General features: G+C 38.2%; 1 protein-coding gene across 8 annotated transcripts in view; it reads right to left on the reverse strand.

Annotated features, from left to right (window-relative positions):
* Positions 1-25,994, reverse strand: part of MOCOS (molybdenum cofactor sulfurase) — a 273,774-nt gene that overhangs the window by 180,052 nt on the left and 67,728 nt on the right. For 5 of the 8 annotated variants that reach the window (XM_085220550.1, XM_085220547.1, XM_085220544.1 and 2 more), the window contains one exon: positions 1,854-1,943. The exons of 1 other annotated variant lie outside the window; for it this stretch is intronic. In XM_085220550.1, the coding sequence (XP_085076676.1) occupies positions 1,854-1,941 (88 nt within the window). In that variant the 5' untranslated portion in view covers positions 1,942-1,943. Of the gene's footprint in view, positions 1-1,853; positions 1,944-24,232; positions 24,372-25,994 lie in introns of all 8 variants that reach the window. 2 more of the 8 variants (XM_085220548.1, XM_085220549.1) reach the window with 2 other exon arrangements.

A 25,994-nucleotide genomic window follows, 5' to 3' on the forward strand; every position in this document is an offset into this window, starting at 1 on the left:
TTTTTTAATGTCTGATGTTGCATTTCTGTAATTTCCAATTCAAATATTCTCAATTTAGAAGTGAGAATCTCTCTTTTACTTACATCCCTTCCTCTCATTTACACATGCAGTATCTTAAATGTAGTTCTTCAGGCCTGTAGATTATCACCAAGAAAATAAAAAAAGGGCAAGCTGAAATTCCCCTTCATTCACACCTGTGTCCATTAAATAAACCCATACAACAGTTAGTGCCCTTAGGGTAGCAGAGATAAGTGAGGGGAAAAAAAATATATTTGACCAGGCTAGGGATTACATTAGCATTTTAAATTAAATCAGTGTCAAACATGCAATTTGTTCTCACATAGCATTATAGGTATTGTGGAAATCTGGCAGCACTACTATTTCTATTCATGACCACTCAATTGATTCACAAATTTAATTTTTTCTGCCACAGATGGCACTTCTAATTAGAAGGGCCAAACCCAAATTTGTTTGAAGTAACTAAGATCAGAGTGCATATGTTCCACTTTGCAATGGCTGTAGTGACAAAACATTAATTTTAATATCATTGACATCACTAGCATAAAAGATTTTGTGTGTAATCAAATCAATGCATCCTTCTGTAACTCCAAAAAAAAAAGGCTACCCCTATTAAGAACAACATCTAGTTTATAGAAGAACTTAAATTCACACTGGATCCTGGACTTGTCAGCATTCAGAAAACAAGAGAGGAAAAGGCAATGAACAATGTTGTATGACATGAAGTTTTGCCAAAACTCCCAGTGGCTTATCACCCAGGTGATAAGCACGTGTTGGTGCTTTAATAACAGTTTTCTTTTGAAGAGCGATATCTAGTTCCCAGATGAGGAAACACTTTGCTCAGTGGATTAGGGAGCAAAAGGAAGACATAAAACCAGCAAAAAGCATATCTATCCCACAGATATTGACACACAATAAGAAATTTTGATGACTTACTAATAGCATATATAGGTAATACTGCAAAGTTTTTTTTTTTCCTGGATGAACCTCTTCTAATGTAAACTGTGTCTCACCATAACAGTAACTACCAAACAAAGAATGTTGTTTTTGTTTAAAAGCACAAGCGGCATGGGGTTCTCAGAGAGATGATGATGTCCTGAAGAGACTGAAGAGTTTAAGTAGAAGATCTGGGGAAGAAATAATACTAGATAGGACTATAGTGCCCACATCTAAAGCCTTAATAACTAGATCTTCATCCAGATACTGTGTAATTACAAACGTATCAAATTCACATTCCTTTTTCTAAGTACCAAACTGCAGCAGACCAGAAGAGGTTTAGCACCGATTCTCTGCCTAACTCCATTCTAAGTTAAGCTTTCTTTTAAACAAAGTGCTTATGATGGACCACAGTCACAGCAGTGAAGGGTGTACATAGCCTAGTCTCACACAAGTGCCAGCAACTGCTATGTACTTCCCTTGTTTTTATACTATCCACCATCTTTTGCCAATTTCTGGCAATCTGTAGGCTGGCTTCCCTCACTGTGCAAAAAGAGCAGCAGCTACATTTCAGTGACAACCTCATGTTTATGTCCCTTTGTTCACATATGAAAAAGGGCAAGACTCACAAAGGGTGAAAGCAGCCCTGGACAACGGCAGGAGAGCAGTTCCCATTTGTCTGCATCCCATCACAAAGACATGTCCTCATCCACTAAAAAGCAAAGCAAGGGAGATCTAGAGAGATGTGACCTCTCTGTAAAAATCACTGGTCTTCCAATTGCGCTATAGCAGTTGCTATAGTGTTAAAAATACATCTTCCAACAACTCAGGAGACCTAGTTTTGAACTACTTAGGTGAAATCTTGAGAAGAAGAACAGAAAACATTGATTCATACTTACTATAAACATTGTTTCTGAGGTCATCTGTAAAGGCTTTAAGTAGACTTTCAGGGAAAAGTGTTGAACCTGCATGGTCAAGGTAAGTCATCCCTAAAACAAACAAGATCAAATTCAATGTTTTTTCTTAAATACTTAATTCTAATTTCTTCTATACATTAGACACAGATCCGCACTGAAGTACACAAAACAAGAAGTTGTTTCCCCTGAAGTTCCTAGTGTATGACAGTTCTCTGACTCAGAAGTCCATCCAGATTTTGAAAAACTCTTCTCAAATGTTCTAATAAACCAGGCAATATTCGCACTGAGGCATCTTCCATTCACCAGCATAGTTAGAAAAAAAAGTGATACAATAGAAACCCAGTGTTTTGATTGCATCTTTGTAATTTTTAACTAAAAAGCAAAATACTATAAGAGATCCTTTTCTTCCAAGTTCATATCACACATTTGAAAAGTTCCATCTGTAAAAGACTGCACAAGCTAGTGCCTCGAACCACAGTACCTTGGCACTTCTAGACACAATTATTAGTCTTATCTCAATAATTATTAGAAGTATCAACAACAGTAAGTTGCTGAGTCTCCCAATGAGGAGGCAACAACCTCCAACCATGTTAACTGGCATGGCCTGAATCATTCTTGAAGCCCAAAGTTTAAGTTTTAATGCATTTAAACATTCCTTGCCAGTCTGCTGCGCTTAATGTTTGATTCATTTTTCAAATTCCTTTTTATATTTTTCAGTTATTGCACAACTTTTAAATAAAAGCTTCTTGGAAAGGAAGGCTTTCTCATATTTGGCCGTTTTAGATTTCTTAATCTCTAGCAATTATTCTTCCATTTCTCCAGAGTGTTGCATGCCCTTTATTAGTTTTTTCATTTCACTTACCTTAAGTATTTCAACCTATTTCAAATTTTAATAATGATGAATATGATTAAGGTTAGAATTTAATAAGTATTTTTAAAGCCTCTCCTTTCCACAGGGATTTAAAAAGTTAAGCTTAAAGAGTTAAGCTTTAAATGAGAAGTCTTGACACTTGGAAATACATATAATTATAAATTATGTTCCTGTAGCAGTGATTCAGTGGGTGAAGCTGTGAGACCAGTAATGGCAAAACTAGTCTGGACACCCATCCCTTCTCTTATTTTATGAGAGTCCTCCACTTCCTCAAGAATTCCCCCATTTATAGTGTCTGGTTTAAAGCAGATTTTTTTTTTTAATGAGTTGAAGTTAATCAAGGAAAAGTGTTTTGAGGTGCTTAGAGTGGAAGAGGATGGAAAAATACTGGATTGATTTATTATATATACCGTCTTCCTGGATTTTTACTTCTTTTTTTTAATCATAGCAAGGATTAAAAAGCAGTATGAAGCAGTACATACAGTCACGCAGAGGTCAAAATGAAGATTCAGAAGGCTTATGGTGAAACCTGGTTGCCCACAGTCAGTTTGCATGGCAAATGCCAACAAGCAAGCTTCATTTCAAGAAAGTGCTTACACAGTCATAACAAATCACACCATAGCAGACATACTCTTACATCTCCACGTGTTTACTATCAATATGCAGTGTATACTATAAAAAAAAAAAAGAAAAACCAATATAGAAAAGTGGCGGAGAACATATTTTCATGCTGTAGTTAATGCAAGGGAAATGCATTCATTATAAAAATTGCTCTGGTGCTGTGACATGAAATATCCAATCTGCTCATTTAAAAATGATTCAGTTTCACTCATGAGATGTGACAACTGCTTGGCATCTCCCAGCCTCAGAAATGGAGGTGCTTTGGGCTGAGCAGGGCAGCTCCAGGAGACAGTCAGGTCTCTGTTGGGGGCCCCCGGAGACCCAGCATCTCCTTTGCCATAACAGGGACCAGCTTTACCTTCACCAGGCTATGCAATCACACTGGCAGGATCACCACAAAGGCTGGTTATCTGCAAGACACTGGGATGTGACTCGGGACCCACAGCTTAGTAGGCAGCACATCTGGCTCTGATGTAGAACTGAAGTAACTGCATGTATACATAGAATCACAGAACGGTTTGAGTTGGAAGAGACCTTTAAGATCATCCAGTTTCAACCCTGTTATAGGCAGGGACACCTTCCTCTAGACCAGATTGCTCAAAGCCCCACCCAGCTTGGCCTTGAACACCTACAAGGAGGAGGCAACCACAACCTCACTGGGCAATCTGTTCCAGTGTCTTACCACACTCACAGTAAAGAATTTCTTCCTATTATCTAGTCTAAATCTACCCTTTCTAGTTTAAAGTCATTTTCCCTTGTTCTGTCACTACTACCCACCCTTCTAAAAAGTCCCTCCCCAGCTTTCCTGTAGGCCCCTTCAGGTACTGGAAGGCCACTACAAAGTCCCCTCAGAGCCTTCTTTTCTCCAGGCTGAAGAGCCCCAGTTATCAGCCTGTCCTCATAGGGGAGGTGCTCCAGCCCTCTGATCATCTCTGTGGCACTCCTCTGGATTCACTCCAACAGCTTGATATCCTTGTGTTGGGGGCTCCAGAACTGATGCAATACTCCAGGTAGAGCCTCACAAGAGCACAGTAGATGGGCAGAATCACTCCCCTCGATCTGCTGGCCAAGCTTCTCTTAATGCAACCCAAAATACAATTGGGCTTCTGGGCTGCAAGCACATACTGCCAGTTCATGTTGAGTCTTGCATCAACAAACACTCAAATCCTTCTCCTCAGGGTTGCTCTCAAGCCATTCTCCACCCAACCTGTATTTGTGCTTGGGATTGCCCCAAGCTAGGAGCAGAACTTTGCATTTGGCCTTGTTGAACTTCACGAGGTTGGCATGGGCTCAGCTCTCAAGCAGGTACGTCTGAATGGCATCCCTTCCCTCTGGCGTGTCACCTGCACCACTCAGCTTGGTGTCATCCACAACCTTGCCAAGGGTGCGCTCAATCTCACGATCCATGATGCCTACAAAGATGTTAAACAACACTGGTCCCAGCATTAATCTGAAGAATGCCATTCATTACCAGTCCCCACTTGGACATTGAGCAATTGACTGCAACTCTGAGAGCAACCATTAAGCCAGTTCTTTATTCAGCAAGTGGTCCATCCATCAAATCCACTTCTTCCCAGTTTGGTGATGAGGATGTCATGTGGGACAGTGCAAAAGCTTCGCACAAGTCCAGGCAGATGATATCAGTTGCTCTTTTATCTATCAATGCCATAACTCCATCATAGAAGGTCAGCAAGTTTGTCAGGCACTATTTGCCTTTGCTGAAGCCATGTTAGTTACCACCCACCGCCTCATCTTTGTTTTTTGTGTGCTTTAGTAGGATCTTCAGGAGGATCTGCTCCATGATCTTGTCAGACACAGATGAGACCAACTGGTCCATAGTTCCCTCTATCTTTTTTTCTCTTCTTGAAAATGGGGGTGTGTGTTTCTTCTTTTCCAGTCAACAGCAACTTCACCAGACCGCCACAAACCTTGTAGTATGATGGATAAGAGCTTGGCACCTTCATCTGCCAGTTTCCTGAAAACCTGTGGATGAATCTCATCAAATCCCATGGACTTCAGATTCTTTAGATGGTCTCAAACCTGATCTTCACTTACAGAAAGCAAGTCTTCCTTCTCCCAGTTCTTACTTCTGCTTTCTGCAGCTTGGGCAGTGTGACTAGAGCCCTTGCCAGTGAAGACTGAAGCAAAGAAGTCATTGAGCACCTTAGTTTTCTCCGTATCCTTTGTGACCAGGTCTCTAGTTTCCTTTCAGAGATGGCCCACAACTTTCTTAGCCTCCCTTTTAACCCTGATAAACCTGTAGAACTATTTCTTGTTCCCCTTTATGTCCCTCGCTAGATTTGATTCTAACTACTACTTCTTTGTAGCCCTTCCAGGTAACTCATTCCTGCCTACACTACCTATAGACTTACCTATCTGTGGTAAGTCCAGGAATTTCTAATTAATCCATGGAAGAGTCCTGGCATTCTTGCCTGCCTTCCTCTCTCTCAAGATGCACAGCTTCTGGATGTGAAGAAGTCAGTATTCAAGGACCATCTAGCTTTCTTGGGTCCCTCCTTCCCTCCAGGACATTATCCCATGCCAACCTGCCAAGCAGCTCCCTTAAGAGTTCATAGAATGCTCTCTGAAGTCCAGAAAAAACAAAGGTAGTCCACTCCTCCAGGAGAACAATGCCTTCCAAGCAGACTCATGTGAAACAATACAAGCAAAAGGGACTCTAGATAATAGTTCCCCTATGTGACATTTTCAAATTTGATTCATTATACAATCAATTAAGGACAACATTGTGACTTTACTAAATAAAAGTAATGAACACTAATTCATTTCTGAAATACCACCTCCAGGTCCATAACTTGGAATTCTTAAACTTTTATGATACCTTTAATACTGCTGTTTAATTGAAAGCAGAATAGCATTTAATACTCTGTACTGCCTGAAAAATGAAAAAAAGGTGCTCATATAACTTGAGACAGCACTGAAACAAATATCTTCATTGCTATTGCACTTTTATGTTGTAGCTTTTCCCCTTCCTGTCTTATTTCAATAAAACTGTATTTTTAGAGGATAGAAAAAAGCACTATGGCACATGCATAACACCCGCAAACAGAAGAACATTAATAATTTTCATTGTTTTTCCCCTAGTTTAATAACACTTGCTATTTTAACTTTATTGAACACACATGAACGAAAGATTTGTCAGTATATACGGAGTAATCTAGTTCCCTGTTTCACCGCAGTATTTTGTATATAGCCTGTCAGCATTGTGAAATTACACTATTTACAGCAAGTAGCACAAAAAGAAAACAACATGATCAACCAAAAGAAAATTAAAATACACCATCTATTAGGACCTGTCTTCTTTATTTGGGAAAAGCATAAAATTTAGTTTAATTTACATACTATTATGCAAGGAATGTGTAACTGACTTCATTGATAATGTACCAACTATTTGATAAAAACTACATTTCAGAAGCAGGTTTTTTTAATAGGACTTCTGAAAACCATTCTATGTGGCAACTTTAGTTATGTAAAGTTATTTATCAACAGCATCCAATCATAAGCTGTAATAATCACATGCTAATATTGCAAATGATTTCTACATACAGAACACTCTGGAAACAAATGTGAACCAGTCTTTCCTGCTCAAAATTAGGAAAAAAAAGAACAAAAAAGTCCACTTGCAAAATAAATAGTCCCCTGTTGTTCTTCTGTGTTAAAATTCACATGTAGACCAAATATTCACTATCTCCGCATACCTTGATTCTTATTAAAATTTCAGGCATGCACATAACCAGATAACATAGCCTCAGATATCACAGAACTGTAGGGGCTGGAAGGGACCTCCAGAGATCACTGAGTCTAATCCCCCTGCAAAGCAGGCCCCCTACAGCAGGCTGCACAGATAGGTGTGCAGGCGAGTCTTGAATATCTCAGAGAAGGAGAATCCCCAACCTCCCTGTGCAGCCTATTCCAGTGCTCCATCACCCTCACTGTGAAGAAGTTCCTTAGCATATTGGTGCAGAACTTCCTATGCTCCAGTTTATGGCCATTTCCCCTTGTCCTGTCCCTACAGACTGCTGAAAAGAGGTTGCCCATTCCCTTTGACTCCAACACTTAAGATACTTATAAACATTCATTAGATCCCCTGAGTCTTCTTTTCTCAAGGTTGAACAGACCCAGTTTGCTCAGCCTTTCCTCACAGGGGAGATGTTCCAGGCCCTTCATTATCTTCATGGCCTTCCACTAGACTCTCTCTTGGAAATCCTTGTCTTTTTTTACTTGGGAGCCCAGAAGTGGATACAATGACTATTTTAACTTAACACTCCTATTTTACATATATAGTTTTAGATCTTTTAGTAATTAGGAAGCTCAGTGTATGGTTATCATGCTGCAGACAGCCTAACCAGAGAACAGAGACCATGCAGGCAATCCCAAGATGTCCTCCTCCTTACACCTCTGGAGGACCCACATCTGGTCATCCAACTTGTATTCAGCTATATTATGACTCTTCTGGTGCTATGTGACCTATTCTTTTAATCCTTAATGTTGTTCTTGGTGCTATACATCACTGAGTCTTGATTGGACATCAACTACAAAAATAAGCAATTTACCTGCTCTGTGCATAGCTGCCCCATTTCCTAAACCTTTTGCAACCCTGTGACTCTACCCAGCCATGGCCCCACAGGTGCTTCCCAGGTCTCAGACAGAGCAGAACCCCCCTCTCAACTGATTACAGCCTGTCAGTCAGGCTGTCAAAGCTTTCATAATGAAAAATAAAATGGAATCACCAAGTTTGATTGACAGATATAATTACAATTCAGTGGGATTATGTACAAAACATTGCTTGGAAATATACACAGGCAGTGCCCTGAGGAGATGGTATCTATCTTAAGTGCAGCAACATTAACAACAAACAGTATGAAATCGATTGCATGAAAACAAGCTGAAGGCAAAATAAAGCATTATCTGTCAAAAGATAAATATAAGACTTCCACATGCCAAAACAACAACACCACAACTGGAATAACCCAAGCCTAATAAGTGACAAAATAGAGAGGAGAGGCCCCTACAAAGGAAAGTGAGCTATCCTCTGGACCCACCAAGTAGCTAACAGGAAGCATCACATCAGCCACTTCAGGTTAGTTTCACTATCTATGCCAGGTGCCCTTCAGAGGCTGCTCCCACTCTCCACTGACTGTACAAGAGCTGCTTCTAAATTAAATGCCAAAAGCAGCTTTAACTACACTGTGCATCTAACCTTGAAAAAAGCACCTGAAATCTCAGGATGATACAGTCAGTGATATGCCCACACACTGCACAGATGGATAAAGATCCTGGCTCTGCAAAAAAAAAAAAAAAGCCAAATGTTAAATGGAAAAAAGAAAGAAAATGCTAGTAATATGGCTTGACAGTGGCTTTTGTTTGAAGCAGAACATACCTAACATTTTTTTAATATTGTCAATTACTTGTTATCTATATCTTCAGTTCTTACTTGGCATCAATATAGACAAAAGCTATCAAAACTAGACTATGTTTTCTGAATGACATGCTTGTCACCTACACGCTGCTAGACAAATCAACATTTTGTGTCTCTTGCTTAGGGTCAGGAGCTCTCCAAATGACCCCAAAAGCACAGTACCTGAGCAACAAGGCTGCAGACCGAAAGCCTGAAGAGTCACCATACCACTAGAGGAGAACCTGGCTCCCAACTGCCACCCCCAAGCTCAACAGCACTTGGAGTGCTCCCAGGTCAACCCAGCCACCTGCAGAAAGACATCCATATTTCACAGGTTGCTAGTCAGATACTGAGTTCTGTGGGAAATCGGTGCTTCATTAGTGTACTGAGTGTTTGACATCATGAACTGATTACAGAAAGCAAAGCATGAAATTTTCAATTACATTTATAAGTGTTAACTTCCCATTAGTTTTCTCCACTTCCTGTTAGTTCACATTATTTGTTCTTATTGCACTATTAGCTTCAGCAAAGCAGTCAAAATATTAAAACAGTTTGCAGTCAATATCATACACCATCTTCACCATACTTTTCAGCAGGGACCGCTCAGACTCTACAAAAGCTATTTAAGGTGGCCAAAACCCAGTTTCAATAAGCCCTGTCTCTGTTCTATGCCCACAAATAGTTTAGAGTAACCCTGCATAGAGCTGACAGCCTGCTGGTATTGAGGCCTTGCAAGCACTAAATAAAGCAAGCATTTTACATTTATTAAGTCATACCCAACCCTATGAAACGCATCTTTCACAGCTGCAGAAAAAAAAAGTACATGCTGTCAAATTTCATCATTTATGAGCTCCGTGGTAAATGAGACCACAGCAAATGGATCAGTGAGCATCTACCTTGGTTCATGCAGCCCACCTGTAATGTAGTTTTATAACAGGCTCACTTTTTGCCCACTAGGGCCTGATTAGATATCGACTGCTGCCAGTGCAGTTATTTCCACAGGCTCCTATAACAGGTTGCATTTCAAGTTCTCACTGAAGCCTTCCTTAGTTCTGGGCATGACTCAGAGGTACCTCAGCCACATGCAAATAACATACTGCAACTTAATACCTCATCACCTCTGGATAAAATATAAACCACAAGTGATCCATAGATATGCAAGCATTCAAACTGCAACATACCCAATCCAAAACTCATTTTCACACGTCCCTATTGAAGATACTGCTATTTTTCAGTCTCTCTTTACCCCTTTCTCTCATGCAATTGATCAAATAATAGGAGTTCAAAGAGAACAGTCCCTGTTCTTCTATTACCACAAAACATTTTTGTTGGTTTTGCTGAAATTTTCACAAAAACATTCGCTTTTGTGCAGGAAAGCAGCATTCAGAACTTCCACTGGCGGTTGCTACACGATAGCGGAAAGCAATATGTAAGGAATCTTAATAGTAATCATTTGTAGTAGTGGTCATTAGTTAAACACTCTTATTCTACATTCCCCTTCATTACCTTTTCTTCCTATTGCTATAAAAAGACACAGGCCTACAACAATATGCCAAAATAATATTTGAAATTGACTTTACTAGTTAGTTCTATTTCTTGCTCTATGTCCTGAATCAATTGGATTCATACAAAATGTAGGACAAATTAGTGACTTTAAATATCCCCTGCAAAATACATTAAATGAAATATATAGCGACATACAGAAAGCTTTTAAAATGGTTTTATTGGTTTCCAAAAACACTAGGAGGAAAAACTAAGGTTGAAAGAACAGAACAATTGAAAAAAAAAAAACAAAAAACAACCAAACAACCACAAGTAGTAACCGTTCTCTTCTCTCTCTGGAAAGCAAATTCCAGAAAAAGATCATAGAATTTTGGAAAGCCAAAGTTATCTTCCCTCACATTAGTATAAAAATCAGTCCTCAGACTAACACATCCATATCTCTTGACTTAGCTTCCTAGCTGTTTTTCAGTTCTGTTTCTAGACTGGAAAATGCATTAAATACTTGTGTTACAGTATTTCATCTACTACTTAAGATACAATACAACATATGGTGGGAATTTCATTTTAATAAGACATAAAATGCTTGTGTTTTATTATGGAGATAAGACGTCACTATGAAAAATGACAAACTTTTCTACTGCGTTCCCTTCCACTTTATAATAATTTGATCCAAATCGCTTCTCAAGTGAAACTTCTTTCCTTATTCAAATAGAAAGCAATCTAAATGGTAAGACTACACTATTACCTTACCTTTACTAAAGTTCATAGACTGCACTACTGATTTCACTAATATAGCTCATTTCTTATTTTACTTTGTTTTGAGAAGAGAATATAAAGAAATACAAAATATTCAATAACTGACTATTTTTCTAATGCCTCCAAAAACAGCATAATACTTCAGCACAAAAAGCATCACCTAACTGGAAGACAACAGTTCTTGCAAAAAAAAAAAAATCCAGAAGACATAAATAAGCTTCCACCAATAACTTAGCAGGAATGCAATTATATATTGGTGTAAGTGTTCTGATAATACCTTCTTATATTTGGGCTAAATTAGTTCCTACAATTTATTTTCCGTAAATTAGGTGCCTTCCCAAGCACAGATTCAAAGCCTTCAACAATCATTTCCAAGAATGTGCCAGGAATGAAGTAGTATGTTTATCAAAAAGTAACATTCCAGTAAAACAAAGCATTTAATAATACCGAAAGATCATGACAGCTACAGAGCTGTGCTAACTAGTTTTGACAAAAGTAATGAAATATCAGTTTCCTAACAACTAACCTCAAATATAGCTATATGCAAGAGAAAACCTGCTTAACACAGGCCTACTTTTACTTATAATAGCATGCCACTTCAGCATATCCCCTGGTTGTTTTGTTGTTGTTGTTTTTGTTTGGGTAAAGTCCATTGTGTTTTAGGAAACTAAAAGAAAATTAAAGTCTCCTGAAGTGCTGATACAAGAGCCTATGTTTGGCTTCCTTGTTGCATGACCATTACCATGCAACACAAAGGATTTGGAGATTTGGTCTTTACTTTAAATCTAACTTTGGACAACAAAAATCCACTGCTGGTTATTGTCATGCAGCTTTTTAGAACAAGTCTGTGGCTTTTCCAGAGACATTACCTTTCACTGGACACAGACATTACATTCCCTGCACTGCTGGAGTCCTAAAGAGTAAAAATATACTCTCTCAAAAGCAAAGGGCAGACTAACATGCAGGGGCTGTCAAGAACCACCTGAACACAAAACTGTCACTTCTTTCCTCCTCCAACCACACCTCCCAACACTTGCAATCTATTGGCAGTCTCAGATTTATTAGAGTTCTTTGATCTTTGCAGGGTTGCAGTGGGACAGAAACATCTTTTCCAAAGTCCAGTGATTGAAAAGGAATCCAGCCAATATGTATTTGAATTTCCAATTGTATTACAATGAATAGCCAAAGCAGAACTCTCTTCAGTTCACAGAGACCTTATCACTGTGAAATGGAGAGGACTATGTTCAAACACGAGCATACGCAACAGCAGCTGATTCAGAGCCTTTGAGGTAATTATGAAGCTCAGTTGAACTGAGTTAAACCATTAACAAATATACCATAATCAGCACTTTCTAGATATACTGTGCTGATTACCTTTTTGGTTCCAGGCCAAGCTAACGAGCTAGATTATCATCTGCACAGAAGCTTAAGCAACCTCTGAAACAACAGAAAGCTTTCCTTCTTGACATGCTGGCCTATTTATATTGCTACCTCCCCTCTAATGGCACCTAAGGACATCTTCAGGCTCCAGGGGGTACGTATACACTCTCCAGAAGTTTAGAGAACAAAAAGGAGTAGAATACACACAAACAAGGGTTACAACTGCAGATGACAAATCAGCTTGCTACAGTCAAGTAGCATCAGCCAACTTCTTCAGAAGGGTACCAAGGTATCAAGGTGACCAAGTGGCTCCTTGAAGCATGTGTTATACCCATTTCCAAATATACATTTCCAAAGATGTCTTGGTGTACACTACTGAGATGGTTATAAGAATAAACACATAGAAGTAATACTTGAAGGTGATAATTAGTGTTTTCGTGTTGCTTCTTGTGGAAGAACATAAGGAAAAGCAAACGACTCTGGAAGACTATCTTCATTCTCTCTTTTCCACATTGGATTCTCCACTGCTCCTCCAACTGTACATTCTAATATTTCTGGTCAAGTAATAACCAAGAAGTCATCACACCTTCTTCCAGCCTCACTCACTTTGGTGTAAATTAAGAGAAGCCACATGGAAACCAATGCAATAATCCCAGTTCATTTCCCTTACATCATTATTTTAAACATCAATCATTTGCTTATAAAAGTGACATTACGGACACAAAACTCTTTCAAGGCAAAAAGTTTTGTTCATACTAAGGTATTACTCAACTTCCACAAATTATCAAATTATCATACTATCAAAAAAAAAAAAAAATCAAGCATCATAGCACAGCGCACCATGGCTTCTTTTAAACAAAAATGTCTTTCCCTGTTTCATTTACAAAACAAAAGGATAATCCAGAACTCTTTTGAAGTCAATGGGATATTTTTGTATCTTTCAGAAAGTAAACAGATTACCTTCTAGTAGATATCAGCGACTTTAATACAATGTATTCTTGCCACATTTTTTAATAAGCAGTTAGAAAGGTACAAAGAAATGAAGAAAAGTTAACACCCACAGAATCACATGAACACTCAGTGAAAAGAATACCAACTCTTGCCAACATACAGAACATTTTTTTCTGGCAAGGCTTTTATTTGTTAGAGAAAGAAAAGGTACTTCACCTTACATCCCGCCCCAAGATAGGATGGAGGACAGACCAAGATAAGCAAAGACCTCAAATAATCTGAAGAACCTAAGCTGACCATAATTATTAGTGGATATCTTTGAACAGAGTTGGGAACACTTAATTTGAACAAATTTCTGTTCAATAAAGAATTTCAGTGCAGATGACTGAGTTCTAATCATGTTTAGTTCAGCGCAATTCCAGTCAGACAATTACTATTCCCTCTGCAACTTCACTTAGTTTTTAAAACCGAAGCATTCCAATAAAGTAGGATTGGAGATACCTAAGAAGTTAATATATTTCTGGTAGTACTCACAAATATCTGAGTATCACAAACCCAATAACAGACTAACATAACTGATATACAGATTGTCATGTCTAGTAAAAATCTCTGGTCTACAAAAATAAGTTTTACAATTGCTTTTTCTATTTTTTACAGGCCCAACATTAAAGCAGTTACATGTTTACCCCAACTTGATAAACATATACCTAAAGAATATTTTGCTGCACTTCACTAAATCACGCATCTGCTCTAATTTCTCTCAATTAAAGGGCTTCTTTCAATACTAATGTCATTAAAAATGAAAGAAAATTATAATTTCACCATAAATTATTCGAAGCACTAAATACAAACGGCCTCATTAACACTATACTAGCTTTAAGAATGAAGAAGGATTATACACAACACAACAAATACTCCCTAGTTTCCCTCATCTCTGAACTCTGAGTTTAAAAATCACAACTGTCCCAAAACATCAGCTATTGCATTTTGCCTCAAGGAACCTAGGCAAGCATTACATGCTTAAAAAAAAAAACAAGGTCTTCAGCCACAAATTGTACTGTCTCACCATATTTGAATAAGTGACAAAATTGGACTCAACATTTATACAGTGCATCTTAGTTTATGACAACACATACTATCTAAAAAATACTGTCTAAATAGAAACAGATGTAGCAGAGCCAGCTGCAGGACTAGGTCTAAGCAGCCATGTCCAAACTGGAGCCTCTGAAGCTATCCAGCAGTGAAGTGCTGGAGTTGTAGACCTTTCCCAGTCCATTCTTTATAATTGCTTCTATCAATGCAGGGTAAACCAGAGATGGCTAGTCTCACCTATTTCTTACACAGGAAAAACACATTAGACAGCAAACAAAGAGTTACTCAAAGCTAAGAAATCCAGCAATTAATTCTGTAACATGAAGCAAGGATTGAGAGGAATTTTAAGTGAGGTGAACATCATTCATAGCAATGAATGATCAACTTAATAACAAACGGTAATATTAGTAAATGACTTTTCCATTTATGATATCTCAGAGCTAATTTCTGTGCTGTTAATTCTCAAACACCTCCATAGTCTCTCTAGTCTAAGAACCACAACTACAAGCAATGTGACAGAATACCACTGCATTTCTGTAATGTGTTCTTATCCTGAACCTGTCTACTTTTTCATATTTGTACTTTTGGGCATAACATCACTACACATCCTGAAGGCAAGTAAGTTTAAGGCAACAGTACACATTTGGTTCTTATTTTAAAGCTACTTATTTATCATTAAGGTGAAATTCATCTGAAGTTCGTCCGTATTTAGCAAAATGATAAAAATATTATTCACCAAAACTACCATGCAGGATACGTAAAAAACAAATCATTGTTGGGACACCACTAGATGTAAGCTTCGCTTCACCTCTTGGGAGGGGGCTGCAGCTCCAGCTATTCTCCCTGAGGCCAAGAAGGCTACCCTTATGAGTTACAGAGGAATTAACAACAGTGGCTAATGCTTGAGGACTTGCCAGTAGTCAGCTTCAAGCCTATTCCCAGGCACACCCCTAAGGAAAAAAGTAGTTTAGCTGTTATTAAATTTCCCAAGAAACAATCCTTTTAAAGGAATTATCATACAAAAAGCAGAAACTCAGATTTTCCTGATGTTGTCTCAAAGAACTTCAAGTGCTATCAATGGTCTTAAATAATCCTGATTTATAGATAGCCATTCTTGAAGTATGTTTTTTCTCCAATGTAAAAAAGCACAGCTTAAACAGATAAAATTCTGTCCCCTTTGCAGCCAGTTCTCTATAAAAAAATGAAAATTGTGTTTCATTCCTCTCCTATTTTTAATCACAGACATGTAATAACAAATTAAAAAAACTAGATGCCATTAAGATCCTGTAATCTCCTATTATGAAGCCACTGTCACTCATATTACTCATTCCTATGTTTGCTGCTGTTGCTTATCAGACAAATAGTTTATTTAAGCAGTCCTCTGCCAAAACACCCTGATTACTTCAAAGTCCCTAGAGAGCAATTCAAGAACCAACTTCTATACGGGATGGCGACCTTCCTCAAAAGCTACACTGCTCAGTAACAAAATAACAGTGAAGAGCACCACAAGAAAAGAATCTTTCACTGCTATGAATCCTGACAGTGGACTGGATCTCATACCCACACAGTCTGGAATGACCATAAATCTCTGCCCTCAGACAGACGTACTGAACAGTCGGCTTCAATTTAGCTCCACCATACTCTGAATAAAACAAGAGGAAAGAAAAAAAAAAAGCAACAGAAAAGAAAGCCTGTCTTTATAGTCTTAAGCAAAAGATGTTCTAACTTGAGTAACAGTAAACAGCAAGCCTCTAATACATATTAATAGTAATACAATTAGCAAACAGCACAGGCAAATATGTTTTACTACTATTTTTAAGTTGTCTGCTTGCTTGTTCTGAACACATCCATTGCACTGACACAAATTTGAGAGCAATGTTATCTACTGCACTGAAATGCAACAGCTTTCAGCAGCTGACCAATATTCAACTGCTACACATTCTGAACAACCACACTGTATCTGTGCATCCTCCTCCACTAAAAAAAAAAAAAATGGGGACAATGATATGGTCTGCCTTTGACACACTTCCATATGAGCTGCTGATGAAAACTCCTAATGGGATAGACTTGTACTCCTTTATTCTCCATGCTTGCATCTGTTTATGAACAATATCACAAGGTTGTTTTTTTGTTTTTTTTTCCCTTAATACTCTATATTGTCTTCCAGCTTAACTTCAACATTGTGACATTTAGCTGTAATGGCATACTGTCAGGTTTGGGACGTTACCTGTATAAGATACTAATTCTTGCTGAAGCCAAAATTTGCTCTTGAAGTCAGTGAGAAACTGAATGACGTTGGCTAAAGAAAGGTTAAATCTTCAGTCTGGACTCCACAATTGTTGGTTCTGTTTTTTTCTTCTCATCTCTTCTTTTCAGATTAATATTCCTGAATTTGTATGTCTGTATAATATACATACATACCCATTGTAATGACTGTTTAGTGAAGAGGCAGCCTGCTCTGGATGGCCATGCTTGAGCACAGGGATTGAACCAGATGACATCCACAGGTCCCTGCCAGCCTCAGCCACTCTGATTCTGTGGTGATACACAGTTCTACATTTAACATGGAAATATAATAATTCACAACTATCTGCTTCAGTTAACTGCTATTTGATCAGCTCTGTTTCTACCACACCAGACTGGGAGGAAACAGCAGCAAGGGTGACATATATGTTGGATGTATCCATAAAGTATTGAGCATTAAGATTTGAAGATCTCATCAGACACTTCTGAAAACTTGACAGCTGTCACAAGATAATCTGGTGCTGCGTTCCCCTCACTTCAGAGGCACTGAAGTTTATCCAGAAGCATTGCAGTATAATCCTCAAGACAATTCACAAGTACACCAATCCTTTTCTGTACTTGCAGAAATGGAAGAAAAACTGATTAAAGTTTTGATGGTAACAGCTCCTTAATCTCTCGGGAGTTGTCATGCTCAGTGATGCAGAGCTGGGAGTATCGATCTGGTGCTTCCAGACAGCCTTTGCACATTGTGAACTCCTCCACAGTCCACATGTTTAAAGGAACGAGGTACTCACAATTAATTTCTAGCAGTGAGTTCCAGCTCCCATGAGCTAAGCAGCTGCCATTATCTTTCATTAAGAGCTAGTCAGAATATATGAATGTTCTCAATGAAAGCAAGTCTTTTTAACTGTGACATTTCTAAAGAGGGTGGGATGTTTCTTCCAGTCCTTTAAAAACACCAGCTGGAAAGAAAAACTCAACAGAAGAAAAGCACTGGTATAACTTTATACTTTTCCATAACTCCTGACGGACTCAACCTCACATTATTACCGGCTCCTAAGGATAACCGAGAGCTGGCTTGAGTTAATAAGAGGGAAAAATAGCACAGTAATGCTTCCTGTGCCCAGCAGATGAGATTCTCTGAGCCTGAACACAAGGCAGCTCCTAACAAAGTCATCATTACTTCCTTCCCTGCTGCCAGAAGTCTGGTTCTTTCCCAAGCTGCAGTTGATCACCCAGAGACCATTTTCAATTCTATTTTCCATACTAAAAACCACAGGCCTCTAAAGAAATAGAAGACAGAAGGTTTAAAACTAGACTTGACAATAAGCTATGAAAGGAATATTAAAGAGGCTTACTTTCTGTCACTAGATATCTGTCTTCTTTCCTTTCATTCCTCTCTATTCCTACAGCTCAGGTTGTACAGATACTGGAGAGGCTTTAAAGAATGGAGTTGCAATGGGAATCACTCATAATCAATCATTCTCAAGAAAAATAATAATAACATTAAGATTTAATGCTATGATAACAGAAAAAAAAAACACAGAAAAGGGCATTTCCTAAAAAACACATTTCCTTCATGTTGCAGTTTCAATTACTGTGGTTTGTTCATAGGGGAATTGCTTCCATGCACGGCAACCCATCAACACCATAAAGACATTAGCAATCCTTAAGTACATTAGCAGTGGCTATTCTAATTAATGGAAAGCTAAATCTACACTTAAATCCAAAAATCAAAGCCTTTATCCCAAGTTAACTTTGCTCAAGAAAAACAAGTTCTCTGATAATTTCAAAAGTTATTCCATTATTCTCAAAGAGACCCTAAAGGACAAAGGATAGATAGAGCTTCGTTGCACCATGACTTAGTAGCCAAATTCGGCTTCAGAAGAACACGAACTTGGAATAGTTTCAGGAAAAACAGCAATTTACTTCCCTGATAAATGATAGACTTACAGCTATGAGAATTTCCATGGAGAAGAGAAAGGAGGTTCTCACAAAGATTCCAGCTTTGCAAGTTAAGATGACTTTGAATCATTTAATGTACACAGCAAGTTATCATCTCTTTTGAAGTGTCATAGTTTTTCTCTCTCCTTGTTCTATATTTTTGTTCTCTGTGAGTTAGGAGAGACACTAAGTTCACTGATCAAGCATTAAATAGAAAACACTGAAAACAGCTTAATTTTATTACCAGGAAGAGCTGGCATTGACACCCTCCTCAATCAAAACAGTCGTAAACAACAGAATGGAAAAAAAATTGGGGAAGCATCATTCACACGGACTACATTGTCCCAGGAAACAAGCAATGTCAACTGTAATGCAGTTCAGATGCAGTGATGATTTTGTTTTCCTATTTTATCTTCTAAATACACCTCTGCACCCCCTCCTTAGATGGTATTTTTGCATATCGAAGATCTCATTTTGAGAGAAGTTCTACGCCCAGCTCTTGCATGCTGTGAGTTTCCCACTCTGCTTCTTATGAATTTAAGGGGTCTATGGGTTTTTCTTTGTTTCCACAAACATTGAATCATATCTTTTCTGGAAGGACATCATCCTGCATTTGTATTAAGCTATCTTTGTAGCATTGCACTTGTCACTAAATACCTAGGATAAGGTGGTGCTATGCCTTATAAGCACCCTTAGGCCACAATACTTCACATGCTTAAGGGAATGCATTTAAAAGATGCCGTTTGTATATCAAGTGTTTAAATTATTTGGGAACATGAAATCTATGACTCAGTAATAAAAGAGTGCAGTACAGTTTTGTTTGAGCATTGTGTCCTATTACCCAGCTATGTAATAGTAACAAGTTTATGTGAGGGGTGAAAAAAATGCCTACAGCTGCTAAGGCTCCTTTTTCATGCAGCCTTTGATTTTATTCTATTCAGACCATCAAGTAGAATGTATTTTCTTGTTCGCCACTTCTATTTATCAGCTTTTATCCGATCTCATCAGCAGACAACATGTACTATCAAAGCCATCACAACTGAGATCAGACAGGGTATTAAGAAGCTCTACTCATTGAGCTTATATGCTCCTAAATTGACTAAATCTTTAAGTAAAAGCAGTAAATATCTTCCTAGCATGTGATGAATCAAAGCTGACAGCAGAATTCAAAAAAGTTACAAGCTTCCATTGAGTGGCTAAGTAATATTTTGTGACAACTGTTTATATTAAAAGAAACAGTCAGATATACATTTGTTATAGTATATTGTAACAGATAACATGAGTCCAGAGTAAATGCTGGCAATTTCAATGCACTGTGTGTCACGGACATAACAATGTGGACAACTGTGGGCCTCAGCTTTTTCCTTTAGAAGAAATCAGACGACAAACTTTGACTGTTTAACTTCACCTTACATGTTAATAAGCTCAAAAAGGGGAACAAACAGTAATACTTGGTGTTTAGTTTTGCATTAATGAAATTAATTCACATAACATTAACTTAATGAACATTTGTTCAAAACAGCTTCCTGTCATTCTCCCAAATTTTAAATTAGGACATCATTCTACATATTGTCAGAAGTTTACATGTGTAATTGTCCTTCCCCAGTTAACCACAACACTACAAGATCACACCCTTGGATCTCTTCCTCCTGAAACAAGACCAAATGACAAAAATGACAAAAAATTCTGTCCAGTCATGTTCTTTTCTTCTTTAAAAGCATTTAGCTCCTGTTGCTCCAGGGGCTAAGCTGAATAAGCACAGAAAGCACAACTTTTTACTTCCCTTGTAAAAAGCATATTCTCCTGGCCGCTACAAGAAAGGAAAAGTGAGTCAGTGTAATCTTCAAAGCAATGGGGGGGAATAAAACAGCATGGAAAGTAAGATTCATCTCCCAAACACCTGCCTTCCAATTTTATACTGGTATTTCACATATCAGTAAAAAGAAACCAGTGTTCTCCTGCATGCTTGCCTTAAAGCATCTGCCTGCCCAGGCTCACATCCCTGCAGGAGGTGCCTCCAGCCCATCACTTAGATATGGCAGGACAGGAGGTGAAGGGCCAGGGAGAACCACTGCAGGGGATCTATCCAGGCTGCCAAGAGTACTTCCAGAAGTGTAACAATTTGCCTCATTAGCAAGGAAACTAATGGAGCTTGACTTTTTACTTTGTTGTGGTCTGTCTTATGCCTCCCTGCTCTACCATATGCTCATTTCTCCATAACTGGCATCCTTTTTCCACATCTTCAGCTCTCAACACTGTCTCTTCCCTAATACCTCCATGAATCACATCTGCTAACAGATGTGACAGATTGGTTTGTGACTGGATCCAAACTGTTTGTGTACGTAGATCAGTATGCAGACAGGGTAATACTACACCAACCCCAAGTTGACATACTCATAAAAATAATATTTTTCTAGTACCACTTTTAAGTTTCTCAGCTCTGCATTGAAAAAACAAACAGACCAAAGCCACCATACAAATATTTTAGCATCATAGAAAGCAGAGCACCTGCCCTGAATATTCTTGTGGCTTGATCCAAGACATCTTTTTATAAAAAGCCGAAGACATTTGAGAGCTCAACATCCTCCTTCCTAAATATCTCTGTCAAGCAACCCACTAGCCTCCTGCTCTGCAAATATACTGTGTTGTTTCACCATTTATCAACCTTCCATATCAGTGCTTTTTTACTATGCAGCTCTTTGCAGTATGGTCTTCCTGAATTCAATGACAGTCTTTTCACATCCAAGCGATGTCTCTGCAGCGTCTCTCTGAAACAAAGTATGCAATGAATCAAGCTGATCAACAAAAACTGACCGCTCATCTCTCCATTTGTCTTTTTGTCCTTAGTCTGGGAATACCCTTGAATTCTCAAGAGCGGCTCAGATATCAAGATTGCTGCTACAATAGAAACTTCAAGAGATGCACATATCAGGTTTTGATCTTACATAAGAATTCCAGTATAACTGATACGTGCAGAAAGATAGGAACAAATACCTGTTTAAAAATTTAAAAACACTTTGATTAATTTCATCATTAAAAAACAAAAGAAAAATAAACAACCAAACCAACACAACATGTACCACAGTACGGAAATATACAGAAATATGTGAAGAAATCTATATAGATTTCAAGTACAGCAGCAATATCCTAACAGAGAAGGACAAACAGGAGAGCACATGAAGGCAACGGAAGGAAGAACAAAACACTGACATTGGATTTTGCAGGAAAAAGATCTCCAGTTTTTCAGTAAGAGATATGAGAACGTCTCGTGCTTTACTAAAGCAAACATTGGCCTATTTTAATACTTCCATACACTCCATCTTGTACAGACATTAATTTTAGAGATAATGTTATCTTTTAATTAGAAGTGTAAAGTTTTTTAAATTGCTGTCTGATACCCTGCAGCATCTATGAACTTCCATCAAGTATCTTTCCAAATCTCTTTTTATTTAAATCTCCATATGTATCGTTAAGTATCTAATGTTCACATAAATTTATTCCCCACTGTAAAGAATCTAGTCCCAGCTGATCAACTAAGCAGTTCTGAAATGCACATCAGTATTCTCAGTTCACATTAACTGCACCAGGTTAGTAGTAAGTTGGTTTACGAGGTTCAGTACCTGGCTTTTTCCACAAGACTTCTGTATTCCCAGTGAGGCTTAGAGTTTTCAATGCATTGTGCTGTAGGCAATTATGGACCCAGCATAATTGTGCAGTGGACATTTTTTACGGGTATTAAAGCACCAAATCTGAAGTTAAACTGAATTATGTCTATTACTTGGCATAATACAATTCAAGAAAGAGAAAACATTACCTGAATAGTTGTGGGAATTTTTTTCCTCTCTTCAATTAAAAATCTATTCAATATAGAAGTATGATAACGATAATATCATCAACTACTATTCACTAAGAGCTGTGTCCTTCACAAAGAGCAAGAGATCACTCAGTGCTCCGTGACCAACTGAAGCATCAGTTCAGCACAGAGCACACCACCAACAGCCTATGAATCCTGACAGGCAAGATAAAGAATTCCTCAGCAGTACCTCCTGCTTGTAACCAAAGAAAAACATCAGGAACTGACTCACTGATGTCAAAACTAAGTCCACGTCACTTTCCACACATGGTCCTTCTTCAATATCAATACTATAGATAATAACATATGTAGCTAACTCCTGCTGACTAAGAATCACAGAATATCCCAAGCTGCAAGAGACCCACAAGAATCATTCCATCCACCTCCCAGCTTTTCACAGGACCACCTGAAAAAAAAAATAAATCAGACCATATGACTGAGAGCACTGTCCAAATGCTTCTTAAACTTCGGCAAGCTCAAAATCTTGAAACCAAGAGGAAGAATTAGGAGTCTACATTAGCACCTATGTTGGTTTTCCTAACACAATCATCATATAGTTGCACAGTTGCGCTACATGTATCACACCTCCTATTTGCAACGCCATTTGCACATACTAAATCCATCATTCCTCAATGTATTTTAGTGTTTCAAACTGTCCACTAGCAGCCTCCCTCAATAAATAACATCTCCTGCTTTTTTTCCTACAAACAATAAGTGTGCTCCACAAAAAATAAATAAATAAATAAATAATAATAAAAAAAACCACACTGTGAAGAAGGGCCTGCAAAGATATCCAGGCAAGGACAGAACACGTGAAGAGCCAGAGATATCACAGCCATCATGAAGCACATAAACAACCCTTGCACAGCAAGCATAAAGATTTGCTTCCAGCTTTTCAATAATAGGTCTCACTGGTCACTTCTTTTCTCCCTAGAGAGCCAGTTCTGAACATCTGCAACTACAGGTTTTCTTATGTCTTGATTAAGTCATTCTACACACCTAAAAATCTATGTAGCATCATTTTCTGAATACTAAATTTCTACAAAAACTAGTTTTTACAGAGAACCTTTGGGACACTTCCTGTACCTGTCTCGGGGTTTACTACCTGCAGTCAATGTAACAATTCCAAATCCACTCTGCTGAAGCTTTGCATCATGCATCTTCACCACCTTTTACCAGTGCTTGGGCTGTAGCTGCCCACCTGCAGTCTACTCTAAGACAGAGGTCCTGAATATTTGCATTCCAGTTAGCGAAGCCTAAAGGGGAAATCAGCTTTTCCCTCTTTCTTGCTTGGGACCAGAGCATTGAGGACAAAAAACTGAAAAGCAATGCACTGCCATACTTCCCATACTTCACAGAACACAATGTTCTTGGTGTTCCTGTTTTTCAAAAAGGATTGTAACATTTCTAAACAAGACTTAGTATTCCAAGTGTGGGTAGCAACGTTGTAATAAGTTTAGTGGAATTTTTCAGTCAGAGGTTTGTTGTTTTTCTTCCCCCCACCTTCTACTCTTTCCAAAAGGAGAAGTTTTGAAGATTTCTTCTCTGTTCAAAATGAACTAGAGATGAGGCAACTCAGAGAGGAACATTCTCTAGCACGATTAGCAGCTCTTTCAGTCACCCAATGAGACAACAAAAGCAATCTGATCCTTCCTCTACAAGTTCTTTTCATTTCACTGGGCAGGAGAGATAACATCCACCAATCTCAGCTCACAGGTGAAGTCCTTTACCTTGGCAATCTCTCCCACATCAGTAGCTGCCTAGATGAATGCTGGCTAGTGATAGGTGCCAGGGCTTCAGGGGACTCATAGCAAAGTACTGCACATGATCATAAGATGCCGCATACCTTGCTTATGGTTTAAGCATAGCCTATGGAGAAAAAAAAAAAAATGAGTCAAACTTACTCATTACCAAATTAGTTTTTAGAATGACATGATGAGACTTGACAACTGCTAACACTCAAAAAAGTTTTGTGGAATGCATGCAGTCTTCATCAAGCAAGCAAAAAACAGATTTGTTCATAGGTAGAAAATATTAACAATCACAAACTGAGCAGAACAAATACAAGTAGAAGTGGTAGACAGATACCAGATACCAGAGCTGGTCTTCTCTTTAAAATATATATATATATATATATATATAAAAAATTGGGTTACAAAGACTTCTCCTGAGAATTATATAAATGAAGACTCACAAAACAACCAACCAACCTCAGACATAAAGCTGTTGGAAATACTGGTTTGACAAGGCAACACCTTCCCATGTCAGCGAAGAAACTGAGGTGACACCCACATTTGCAATCAGATCAACAGCTGAGCCCAGTTTTCAAGCTCACAACACACTCATCTACGTGGCTTCAGCTGGCTATCAACAAAATTACTCTGATCTGACACACCAGAATGCATTTCCCATTTCTTAAACTCAGCTAAAACTGCAGGTTATTCCACACAGCAGAACAAATATGCTCTTCTGTTCTCAGAGGACAGAGCTGACCTTTCCTAACAGATCCATTGAGAACTAACTGAAACGCACTCAAAACATGCTAAGCCCATTCTCTACTTACAGGAAAAGTATCAGTGCAAATAATTACCAGTGATATGAGTAAAAGGTATTATTTTTGTGTAAGGTCAAGTACACAACTATTTCTTAACTAAAAAACAGAACAAACTCTTGCATCAGTGACTGGTTCATGACACAACATTTGAGTTTTAAGGAAACAAAGGCCAATTTGCTATTCAAAGCTTACTTCCCTTCGTTTTCAAACATGCAAGCTACATTTCTATTGTTAGCTGTATATAAGCACACATACTACTAAAACAAATCATGACATTATTAGGGCATTAGTTCTAGACAATTGACATTCCATGTGGCAGTGCATCTGACATTAAAGGTGACAGTGTGTTTTCGTTCAAATAAAGAGCCAGCAGTCCTTGAAGAATACACGACCACTAATACACTGGTTTTTTTTGTTTGTTTGTTTTTATTTGGGGGCTATAAGTTGCTTAACATTCTTGGAAAGCTCTAAGTGGTCACTATTATCTTTGAGGAGAATACTAACACACAACTAAAACTAGAAAGGTATCTTGGGACAAAATGCTGCATTACCAATCACATCAGCTTTTTTCTTTTTTGAAAAGTTGATATAAACTGAAGCTGCTATTTCCTTTGCTACGATAAAAATCACAGAAGCATATTTATTCCCATTACTTAACAACAGAACCTACAAACTCCTGCTGATTTCTTTATCCGTTTTTAAAGCACAATTTACACTGCAGATAAGGGTATGCTCTTCACAAGATTAAAGTCAAGGTCACGTACTGCACACACACTGCTGCCTGTAGAACAGGGATCAGTTTCACAGACTCCATGTACATTTTTAGAAGGGGCTGCTCGAGCCCTCAGCTAACCACCCTTCAATTATAAACGTGAAGATAAACCTTGGCTTAAAAGGTAACATTTAAGGCTTTTGTAGTAAAACAGACAGATATAGCC

This window comes from Meleagris gallopavo, chromosome 3, assembly GCF_905368555.1.
Source record: "Meleagris gallopavo chromosome 3, MGAL_WU_HG_1.1, whole genome shotgun sequence".
NCBI lineage: Eukaryota > Metazoa > Chordata > Aves > Galliformes > Phasianidae > Meleagris > Meleagris gallopavo.